This window comes from Schistocerca cancellata, chromosome 7 (genome assembly GCF_023864275.1).
Source record: "Schistocerca cancellata isolate TAMUIC-IGC-003103 chromosome 7, iqSchCanc2.1, whole genome shotgun sequence".
Lineage (NCBI taxonomy): Eukaryota > Metazoa > Arthropoda > Insecta > Orthoptera > Acrididae > Schistocerca > Schistocerca cancellata.
Window position 1 is genome coordinate 103,796,624 of NC_064632.1, and position 12,728 is coordinate 103,809,351.

Genomic DNA, 12,728 nt, shown 5'->3' on the forward strand with positions numbered 1-12,728 from the left:
CGGACATATACAATCCGTATGTTCGCAAAGGAACAAACATAAGAATTCCACCCACTCACAAAAATCTAAGCAAAAAAGGGAAAGCAGAAAGGCGGAAGGAGTATAGAGAGGGTCTATACAAGGGCGATGTACTTGAGGACAATATTATGGAAATGGAAGAGCATGTAGATGAAGATGAAATGGGAGATATGATACTGTGTGAAGAGTCTGACAGAGCACTAAAGGACCTGAGTCGAAACTAGGCCCCAGGAGTAGACAACATTCCATTAGAACTACTGACAGCCTTGGGAGAGCCAGTCCTGACAAAACTCTACCATCTGGTGAGCAAGATGTATGAGACAGGCGAAATACCCTCAGACTTCAAGAAGAATATAATAATTCCAATCCCAAAGAAAGCAGGTGTTGACAGATGTGAAAATTACCGAACTATCAGTTTAATAAGCCACAGCTGAAAAATACTAACGCGAATTCTTTACAGACGAATGGGAAAAGCTGACATCGGGGAAGATCAGTTTGGATTCCGTAGAAATAATGGAACACGTGAGGCAATACTGACCCTAAGACTTATCTTAGAAGCTAGATTAAGGAAAGGCAAACCTACGTTTCTAGCATTTGTAGACTTAGAGAAAGCTTTTGACAATGTTGACTGGAATACTCTCTTCCAAATTCTGAAGGTGGCAGGGGTAAAATACAGGGAGCGAAACGCTATTTACTACTTGTACAGAAACCAAATGGCAGTTATAAGTGTCGAGGAACATGAAAGGGAAGCAGTGGTTGGGAAGGGAGTGAGACAGGGTTGTAGCCTTTCCCTGATGTTATTCAATCTGTATATTGAGCAAGCAGTAAAGGAAACAAAAGAAAAATTCGGAGTAGGTGTTAAAATCCATGGAGAAGAAATAAAAATTTTGAGGTTTGCCAATGACATTGTAATTCTGTCAGAGACACCAAAGGACTTGGAAGAGAAGTTGAATGGAATGGATAGTGTCTTGAAAGGAAGATATAAGATGAACAACAAAAAAGCAAAATGAGGATAATGGAATGTAGTCGAATTAAGTTGGGTGATGCTGAGGGAATTAGATTAGGAAATGAGACACTTAAAGTAGTAAAGGAGTTTTGCTATTTGGGGAGCAAAATAACTGATGATGGTCGAAGTAGAGAGGATATAAAATGAAGACTGGCAATGGCAAGTAAAGCGTTTCTGAAGAAGAGAAATTTGTTAACATCGAGTATAGATTAAAGTGTCAAGAAGTTATTTCTGAAAGTATTTGTATGGAGTGTAGCCATGTATGGAAGTGAAACATGGACAATAAATAGTTTGGACAAGAAGAGAATAGAAGCTTTTGAAATGTGGTGCTACAGAAGAATGCTGAAGATTAGATGGGTAGATAATATAACTAATGAGGAGGTATTGAATAGAATTGGGGAGAAGAGTAGTTTGTGGCACAACTTGACAAGAAGAAGGGACCGGTTGGTAGGACATGTTCTGTGGCATCAAGGGATCACCAGTTTAGTATTAGAGGGCAACGTGGAGAGTAAAAATCATAGAGGGAGACCAAGAGATGAATACACTAAGCAGATTCAGAAGGATGTAGGTTGCAGTACGTACTGGGAGATGAAGAAGCTTGCACAGGATAGAGTAGCATGGAGAGCTGTATCAAACCAGTCTTAGGAATGAAGACCACAACAAAAACAACACAAAAATCTAGTCACAAGCCCATGTCATTAATGCAGTATATTCCGAGTCTGCAACAGGTAAGCATGCAGTTTCTTCAGTGATACTCCAGGGAAATAAGCTTTTTGTTCATCTACTTATTTGTGGAAAGTATGGGAAATTTCAGTTTGCCTCCATCACATTGCTCAATCGTCACACACATGAATTGTTAGGCTCCCCATGCCTGTCTAAAACTAGCATTCAGCTGATGTCTTATAATGGACAAGACATTCCCGTGCTCGGGAAATGTACCTTGCCTGCCATTTATGACTCGCATATGTGAACAATGACTTTAACAGAGCTACAATCATGCGAGTGTGAGAACATATTTGGTCTTGATCTTTTGATTTGTTTGGCTTTAACATTCAGGACAATGTGTTGTCAGTGTCTGCCTTCAATGTAAAAGACAGTGTAGCTAGCTTGGTAAAAGAATTCCCGGAACTCTTTTCTGAATGTTTAGGCAAAGCTAACAATTTTGTTGTACATATTACTCTGAAACACAATGCTCAGCCGAAATTTTCATGGACCAGAACTGTCCCCATTGCATTACAGGACAAAGTCGCTGCTGAACTTAAAGACTTGCAAAACAGCAGAATTATTGCGCCCATATCAGCTAGTCAATGGGCAAGTCCACCGGTTTTGCTCCCTAAACCTTCATGTCTCATTCGCCTCTGTGTTGACTTTAAGCCTACAGTCAACCCATAAACTGTCATTGATAGTTATCCATTGCCACGCCCAGAGGATCTCATGGACAGATTAGACACTGGATGCTACTTTTCAAAAACTGATTTGTGCAACGCGTATCTTCAAATACTGCTCAATGAGAAATCTCAAAAGGTGTGTGTAGTAAATACCCATTTGGGTTTGTTCAAATATTTGTGTTTGCCATTTGGCAGTGCTTCCGCACCTGCCATTCTTCAACAGTATTTGGAACAGCTGACAGCACAAGTGCCAAACTTCTCGAACTATTTGGATGATATTCTAGTAGCAGGTCATACACCTGAAGAACATATGGCAAATTTATGTGCTTTGTTTCGTGTATTATCTGAGGCAGGACTTAAGTATAGACTGGACAAGTGTGATTTTTTTAAACCTGAGTTGCAGTATCTTGGTCATGTCATAAACAGTCAATATATACAACCTCTTCAGTCGCATTTGTTAGCCATACGAGATTTGCCAGTTCCTTGCAATATCACAGAATTGCAGTCAGTTTTAGGGAAAATGAAGTATTATATTCGGTTCATACCGAATGCTGCACAAATCACAGCTCCATTGCATCGCTTGCATCGCACTAAGGTCCCCTTTATTTGGACAGATGAAAACCAAGTAGATTTTCAAAAACTTAGAGATGCATTGCGCAGTGATTGATGCTTATTTCACTCTAATCCTGAAAAACCAGTTGTACTGCAGGTTAACGCTTCCTCTTACAGAATCGGTGCAGTGCTTTCGCACAGACTTGGTGATAAAGACAGTCCTATTGCTTTTGCATCAAAAGTGTTGTCCAAAGTTCAGTGTAACTATTCACAAAGTGAAAAAGAGGCTTTGGCTATAGTGTATGGTGTCACCAAACTCCACCACTATTTGTATGGCAGAAAATTCTACTTAGTAACGGATCACAAGCCTTTGCAGTCCTTGTTTCATCCAATGAAACCGATTCCTGTATGGACTGCCCAAAAATTGCAAAGATGGGCTTTGTTGTTGTCTCAATACCAGTACGAGATTGTGTATTGTCCGACAGCTCAACATGGTAACGCGGATGCACTTTCACGTCTTCCAATTGGCCCTGATACAGACTTTAACACTTCTGTTGCATCTTGTTGTCACATCGATGCTCAAGATTCTGAATTGCTCCAGTCTTTTCCGCTGAACTACATACAAATTGAACAGGTCACGGAAGCTGATTCAGATTTGAACATTTTGCTAACATACATTTGCACATCTTGTCCTTGTCCTTGCATAGCATAAAGAACACTGTCGTGCGCTGCTACTTTGCATGTCGGCATAGCCTTGCTGTACAGAAGGGTGTGATTCTTGTTCAGAATGACAGTGGACACTCATGTGTTGATCTCTAAGGCTTTCCAAAAAGAATTGTTGCAATTACTTCACCAAGGGCACTGGGGTATTGTTCATACAAAACACTTAGCACATCGACACTGTGCTTGGCAGGGTATGGACACCCAAATAGAAAAGATGACGCCACAGTGTGATTCATGTGCGGGAAATCAGTCCGCTCCAGCACAAAAATTCTCTGCATGGTCTAAGTCGCACTCGCCATGGCAACGTGTGCACATAGACTTTGCAGGACCTTTTTGGAACACTGTGGTTGACTCATACAGCAAATTTCCTTTTGCAGAGTCAATGACCTCGACAACATCCTGTAGCACAATTCAGGTGGTGTCATCGATTTTTTGCCTAGAAGGCTTACCTGAAGTAATATTGTCAGACAACGGACCTCAAATCATGCCAAATGAATTTGAAGCACTTTGTGAATGCAATGGCATACAGCATCTAGCTAGTGCACCATACCACCCACAGTCAAACAGTGAAGCTGAACATTTTGTCAGAACATTCACGCAGCTGATGGCCAAACTTCGCTCCACACACACCACGGATCAAGCACTGCAACTGTTTCTTGCCTCATATCGTTCGCACCCATGAGATGGACAATTGACAGCAAAATTGCTTCATGGCCGCCGCTATCGGAAACTGCTCCACCCTCCTCAGCATCTCGCACCAAAGGAAGGCTGCAAGTATCGCTTTGTGCTGCATGATATTGTCTTTTACACGGTTTTTAGCAGCAGCAGATGGTGGGCACAAGGCAAGATCGTCCGTTGACTTGGCGCTTGCATGTATCTTCTTTCAGGTCCAGATGGCTGGCAGCACCGCCATCAAAATCAACTTCGCCTTTGTCATGTACATGATGATCTTTCAGTCTCTCGTCCCCCAGATTCACGGATCCAGAGGACAGCATGGCCGCAGCAACTGCCAGAGGGTGTCCTCTCTACACCGCAGGATGACCCCATGGAGACAAAGCCTTCACCTCCTCTGCCTCCTCTCATCCTACCGATGGAGCTGGGCCCACCAAAACCACAGCAGTCACCTTCTCATGGCAGCAGAAGGTGGACGCATGCGCTTCCTGTCATTTTCCAGACGACATTTCCGCCAGAGCGCAGGCCGGGTGGTGGGGTACGGTTGGAAGCTTGACGTCCCCTGTAGAGATGGGGGATCCGCTCTTGAACTAATTCATAGAGTTCAATCTTTCAAAGGAGTGAACAATCAGTGATTCAGAAAAAAAGAACGGTAGCTCCAAACACTTCCCACGGCAGAGACAGAGAGAGAGAGAGAGAGAGAGAGAGAGAGAGAGAGAGAGAGAGAGAGACGGAGCATATCAGCAGCGCCTCTGCTGGTCACAGCACAGTGCACGCCACACAACACAGCCAGCGCCGGCCTCTGCCCTGCTTCTACCTTGGCTGCCTGCATTGTGCAGTGCCCCATTGGATTTTGTGCTTCACATATGCTGAGGCGTCTCTGTGCGTCGTCTGCCGCCTGCAGTGCCTGGCGCAGCGTAACTTCGCATCGCACTCTGTCGGCGATCGTTTCAGTCGCACGTCCTGCCCTCTGGGCAGTTGATGCGAGCAACAGGACAGAGAGCCACCTAGCGGATAACATAGGAACTACTTGCAAAAACCCGCTCGCAAGGGAACAAACTATTTGTCTCGGAGCGGGTGAGTTCACCGCTACCCCCTCCCTCGGAACTCGCCCGCTCAACGCTCGCCCCACCGTCTCGACTCTAGCCAGAGCGTCGAGCAAAGCGACTCAGGTGTCACTGTGGTCTCTGCGGTCTCAGCTCACGCAGTAATACAGCTCGCGGCTCGACCTGCTCGACTCAGCGCCTCTGCATCGGAGTTCGTCCCCACTGGATATTGTTCTTCGTAGTAATGCCGCTATGTATATTACATTATTATGTTATGTATACATCAATTGTTTTTATTTTATTTTTATTTGTTTAAACTGATTAGATTAGGTTCCTGATGACTCCTCTTACTATAGGATTTTTATTATAGACACTCGAATTTACGCTTTAATTACGAGCGAACCGATAAACGTATCGCAAAATGTGATACACCAATATTTTCCTTGTTTTATTCTGCGTAAGGCTATATGCAGCACTTTCGTTTTACAGTCAAATTTATATATTTTTTTCTTATTCTGGTACGGATTTTGCGATTTTAGGCGTCTTCGAAAGGAAACGTTCACTTTAAAAATATATGGCTTGCGATGTATTTGTATGAAGTTAATGAAATTTTAATACGTTATAGCCAAATATATTGTTAATGTAAATCTCAAGTTACAACATTTTCCGATCACCCAAAAAACCACGATAGTGCAAAATAAATCAATAATCAAAAACTTTGTCATATCGTGGAAATTTCAATAAACAATACAAAATTCTTACTCATTATCTGTGTTACTTCAAAATAGGATCAAATAAGATCAAAATACAGGTATAGTACTGGAATAAACCAAGTTTAAAGGGCAATGTGCCTTCCATTTATTTTATATTGTAAATGAGTGGTGAGTCATGAAAAAGAGCTAATTCATTTCAGGGAGTGAACAGTTCTGATCCAATCTCTGAAAAGAACAGTTTTGCCCATCTCTAGTCCCCTGCAGCCACAGCTTCCAGCCCGGCAATGTGCCCACACTCCTGCCTCCCACACAGTGGTCAGCTTACCTACACAACAACAGTCCATCGCATTTGGGGGGGGGGGGGGGGGGATGTTCTGGCATAACCACAAGCACAGGAATGAAGATAAAGAACGCAAGTGAAGAGAAGGCGATGAAACAACATCAGCCACTGATATGCTGATTAGGACTGCACGATGACAGGAGCAGCCTCTACAAGATGAGAATAAAAGCACTGCTGCTGCCGGCATTGACTGCTTAGTATCGGGACAGTATGCAGTCAGGCCTAGCACAGAACACTATGATAGCAGTTATCAGTGATCCACAAACTGTGTGTCACATTTGTATGAACATTGTCTTTAGTGAAGAATATTACTGTTTGCAGGACACTCGTTGTCAACACAAGTTAAGTATTGTCAATATGCTTTATTGAAATAAAACTACCAATGTTATTTGCTTGAATTGTTGCATAGCATTCCGAGAACGCAGCAACCTTTAGGCACCCTATATAAGACGAGTGGGCAGGACTCCACATTTCTCCTCTTCAAAAATTCTAAAGATGTCTTCAACACTTAATATGGAGAAATTCCTCCATTGCGTATGTGAAACAATGACACACTACAGCCACACATCTACTACTTAACACTGTCAGCTCATAACTGACTGGCTGAATGCACATCAGTTGTTTACAGTTGTTAGTTCATGATGCAAGCTTAGCTACTCCACTGACATAGCTTATATGCCAGGAATAAAATCCTTCCCAGAACTGTCTGGTTGGACAGTGTATTATAGTTGTGAAACACACATAAACAGAAAGATGATCAACAATTACTGTGAAACACTGGCAGCTGCCCATCAAATTAACAAAGCAGTAGAAGTCCAGTATTCAATTCCCAATGGTAGTAGGACTACTTCTGTCACTTACCATCTCTGGTTGGAACTTGTTAAGTGAAAAATGTCAAACTGCACCAAGGTCCAGGGGCCACAACAAACTAAAGGGGTCCTTATAACTGGCTGGGAAAGTCAGTTAAGAGGCCAGAGGATAACAATAGCATACCATCTACAATAGAATAAGCTTAATAAGGTGCTGTAGTGTTCAAACCAACCTTCAAATTGAATATAACTTTATCTTTTATATAGCTACATATACATCTACATGGCCACACAGCAAATCACACTCAAGTGCCTGGCAGTGGATTCAACGAACCACTTTCATACTAATTCCCTATCATTCCACTCTTGAACAGTGCACAGAAAAAACAAACACCTATATCTTTCTGTGTGAGCTCTGATTTCCTGTATTGTATAATGATGATTGTTTCTCCCATGTAAGTTGGTGAGGAAAAGTTGGTGACTGAAATTTCATGAGAAGATCCCACCACAATGAACATGCCTTTGTTTTAATGATATCCACCCCAAATCCCACATCATGTCCATGACTCTCTCCCCATTTCTTGATAATACAAAACGTGTTGGTCTTCTTTAAATTTTTTCGGTGTACTCCATTAAACCCATCTGGTAAGGATCCCACACCACGCAGCAGTGCGCAAAGGAGGACAGACAAGTATATTGTATGCAGTCTCTTTAGTACATGTTTTACATCTCCTAAATGTTCTGCCAATAAAACTTGTATAATATGTGTTAATAGGTCAATAGACACGATATTGCTTGATTACACCATCAGCATTGTGCAAGTGGTCCATGGAACATGAAACTAACTAACAAACCAACCAATAAATCACTGGTAGTATACACTGCCTGAAACTACTTGTTAGACATCTGTCATGTGATGCTGTAGCAGTGTCACACCACCTGTCAGCCACATTGCAGTTAAGTCTCAGACAATAGGAAGTGGACTGTGATCACTGGTGGAAAGTACTTCTTGGCTGTTGTGGCTGGCGGCAATTAAATCGGCTGCCACCAGTGGCCAACATCAACTCATCATGCACATCACACGACATGAAAACTACACAAGAAGTGATGCTTTGTTGGGGCATACTAGCAACAGCAGACCGTTCATGTGTGACATTAAAAGCTCTGATTGGAGGAACCAAGTTCAAGGCATGATGTGTCAACTAACAAGTAATGTTAATCTGTAGTCATTATCATCACATATCTAAATCTACCCAAACAGGTCATTTTGAGGTAGAATGACTACATAAAACTAATTGAAAAACGGGCACAAGGCACAAAGAATTACTGAAACAATCCTAGAGAGATTTAATTCATCAACATCAGGACACCAGTTACAAAATTTTCAACCAACAAAAGACAATGCACAAACTATAATTCATAACAATCCTACAAATTAGCCCTATCTATAAATAAATAACAGATCAAAGAAAACAAAAAATAGAGAGTGATTTACCTCAGCATATGAATAACAATACATAAAAAATAACTTACTTGCTGAAAATATTTTTCAGCGAGATTCTTGTCACCTGAAGCAGCGAGCAGCTCAGCCCATCCACACACTGCGAGCGCATCAGAGGAGGCAGAAGAAATCCGAAGCAGTGAGCCACCCAATTCGCGTGCAGCATCATACTGTCCCAATAAGACATGTGCAAACGCAGCCTGCACGAAATGTTAAGATGATTTCATTAAACATCCATGAGTTTTTTGTTTATTACATTACATATGGAAAATTATCTACAGCGTCAGTGTTATTCATGCTGAGCTCTCTACCATTCTGAGAATGTAGTTGGTCAGTCATTATTTTAAGTGTGATCTTCCAAGTTTAATTTTTCATGTTTTTGTTGCAAAAAATAACAACATTCAGATCATGTGATAATACCCATTCCGGAATTATTCATTTTTTTTCATCATAAATTTCACAAAAGGTTTGTTACTCTACATAAATACACATGTTTCTATATATTCACAGCTGTATCAAAAATAAATAAAGAAATCGAATACAAAATACCTACTTTTTAATTTCATAATTATGGCTTGTCACACATTCTTGCTTAAGGAAAAATCATAAGAGCTCTTCATATAGATATATAAAATAAATTATATGCTTAGACTGGCTTCGTGCAGCTCTCCATGCTACTCTATCCTGTGCAGGCCTTTCCATCTCCAAGTAACTACTGCAACCTACATCCCTCTGAATCTGGTTACTGTATTCATCTCTTGGTCTCCCTTTACAATTTTTACCCACCACACCTCCCTCCAGTACTAAATTGGTGATCCCTTGATGCCTCAGAATGTGTCCTACCAACCGATCCCTTCATTTAGTCAGGTTGTACCACAAATTTCTCTTCGACCCAATTATATTCAGTACCTTCTCATGGTCTATCTATCTAATCTTCAGCACACTTCTGTAGCACCATATTCCAAAATCTTCTATTCTCTTCTCGTCTAAACTGTTTATCGTACTTGTTTCACTTCCATACATGAATACACTCCATACAAATACTTTCAGAAAGGATTTCCTGACACTTAAATCTTCACTCGCTGTTAACAAATTTCTCTTCCTCAGAAACGTTTTTCTTGCCATTGCCAGTCTACATTTTATACCCTCACTACTTTGACCATCATCAGTTATTTTGCTTCCCAAATAAGAAAACTCATTTACAACTTTAAGTCTCTCATTTCCTAATCTAATTCCCTCAGCATCACCTGATTAAATCTGACTACATTCCATTACCCTCATTTTGCTTTTGATGATGTTCACCTTATACCTTCCTTTCAAGATACTGTCTATTCCATTCAACTCCTCCCCCAAGTCCTTTGCTGTCTCTGTCCGAACTAAAATTTCACTGGTGAACCTCTAAGTTTTTATTTCTTCTCACTAGACCTTAATTCCTCCTCCCAATTTTTCTTTTGTTTCCTTTACTGCTTGCTCAATATACAGATTGAATAACATCGGGGATAGGCTACAACCCTGTCTCACTCACTTCTCAACCACTGCTTCCCTTTTGTGCCCATTGACTCTTACAACTGCCATCTGTAAATAGCCTCTCTCTCCCTGTATTTTACCCCTGCCATCTTTACAATTTGAAAGAGAGTATCCCAGTCAACATTGTCAAATGCTTTCTCTAAGTCTACAAATGCTATAAACTTAGTCAACATTGTCAAATGCTATCTCTATGTCTACAAATGCTATAAACTTAGGTTTGCCTTTCCATAACCTATCTTCAATGAGAAGTCATGGATTAGTATTGCCTCACGTGTTCCTATATTTCTGCGGAATCCAAACTGATTTTCCCTGAAGTCTGTTTCTACCACTTTTTCCATTGTTCTGTATGGGATTCATGTTAGTATTTTGTAGCCATGACTTATTAAACTGATAGTTCAGTAATTTTCACACCTGTCAACACCGGCTCTCTTTAAAGTTGGAATTATTATATTCTTTTTGAGAGAGTATTTCGCCTGTCTCAAACATCTTGCTAACCAGGTGGAAAAGTTTTGTCATGGATGGCTCTCCCAAGGCTATCAGTAGCTCTAATGGAATGTTGTCTACTCCCGGGCCTGTTTCAACTTAAGTCTTTCAGTGTTTTGCCAAATTCTTCATCTTTCTCTACATCCTCTTCCATTTCCATAATATTGCCCTCAAATACACCTCCCTTGTATAGATCCTCAATACACTCCTTCCACCTTTCTACTTTTCCATCTTTGCTTATGACTGGTTTTCCATCTAAGCTCCTGATATTCATACAGGTGGTTTTCTTTTCTGCAAAGATCTCTTTAATTTTCCTGGAGGCAGTATCTATCTGACCCCAGTGATATATGTTTCTATATCCTTACAGTTTTCCTCTGCCATTTTCCTGGTCAGACATTTTGCACTTCCTGTTGATGTCATTTTTAGACACTTGTATTCCCTTTCACCTGCTTCTTTTCTTGCATGTTATATTTTCTCCTTTCATCAATTAAATTCAATATCTCTTGTTTTCGCAACAAACTGTTGCCTCATCAGGAAAGAGGGAAGGAGAGGGAAAGACAAAAGGATGTGGGTTTTAAGGGAGAGGGTAAGGAGTCATTCCAGTCCCGGGAGCAGAAAGACTTACCTTAGAGGGAAAAAAGGATGGGTATACACTCGCACACACACACATATCCATCCACACATATACAGACACAAGCAGACATATTTAAAGGTCTTTAAATATGACTGCTTGTGTCTGTATATGTGTGGATGGATATGTGTGTGTGTGCGAGTGTATACCCGTCCTTTTTTCCCTCTAAGGTAAGTCTTTCCGCTCCCGGGACTGGAATGACTCCTTACCCTCTCCCTTAAAACCCACATCCTTTCGTCTTTCCCTCTCCTTCCCTCTTTCCTGATGAGGCAACAGTTTGTTGCGAAAGCTTGAATTTTGTGTGTATGTTTGTGTTCGTTTGTGTGTCTGTCGACCTGCCAGCACTTTCATTTGGTAAGTCACATCATCTTTGTTTTTAGGTATATTTTTCCTACGTGGAATGTTTCCTTCTATTATAACAATATCTCTTGTGTTATCCAAGGATTCCTGAAAGCCCTTGTCTTTTTACGTACTTGATCCTCTGCTGCCTTTTTACAAACATTCAATATGCGAATCATGAGTGATCTGGCAGACATCAGTATGGTAATCAAATTCTTGCCGCACCCGTCCCAGCATGGCATCGTCGACTGTGGCAGTTGCTTCCCGTTTCTCTCCCGGAGCTCTGCTACATCACGTGGTAGAGGCGATACATACACCAGATCTTTAATGTGTTCACACATAAAAGAGTCATACGAAGTGAGATCTGGTGATCGGGGAGGCCATTTCATGAAACAGCTCGCTCCGCACCTAAACTCATCATGTTTGCGACTAGCGCTGATTATTGGCAAACTACCAAACTATGCTGTGGCAGTATATATGAAAAAAAACTTTCTGAGTTTCTCTTCAAAATGACATATGTATGATATCTGAACAATGTTTGGTTCTTGTGCAATAAATAATTAAAAGTGTTCTCGGAGTTTATGTACACCCTGTATTATCACAGAAAAATATCAAACTCTGTAATCAATTAATATGATCTGTGAATGTAATTGCAATCTCTATTATTTTGCAAAAAGATCGCTCTCTCTTTCCTTCCGTTTCTTCGCAGTGTAAGAAGGCATTTTGTAACGAGGCACAAAAACGTGTAAGTTTCGTGTAATATTTAGCCTAATTATAATCAAATATTACTTAAAAGGACTGATGTTTTTCTGTAACAGCTCTATATTCATGAAGTCATTTATTACAAAATTATATGCAAATTTTATAGGGGAACGTTGGTGCAGAGGTCAGCACCACTGTCCTAAATCATAAAGGCCTAGAGTCATAATACACTCCTGGAAATTGAAATAAGAACACCGTGAATTCATTGTCCCAGGAAG

The 12,728-nt window shown here is 40.9% G+C and overlaps 1 protein-coding gene across 3 annotated transcripts in view; it reads right to left on the minus strand.

The window, feature by feature from the left end:
* LOC126092368 (tetratricopeptide repeat protein 21B-like) overlaps positions 1 to 12,728 on the minus strand; it is a 257,167-nt gene that overhangs the window by 219,847 nt on the left and 24,592 nt on the right. For all 3 annotated transcript variants that reach the window (XM_049907915.1, XM_049907916.1, XM_049907917.1), the window contains exon 3: positions 8,801 to 8,968. In XM_049907915.1, the coding sequence (XP_049763872.1) occupies positions 8,801 to 8,968 (168 nt within the window). The remainder of the gene's footprint in view (positions 1 to 8,800; positions 8,969 to 12,728) is intronic.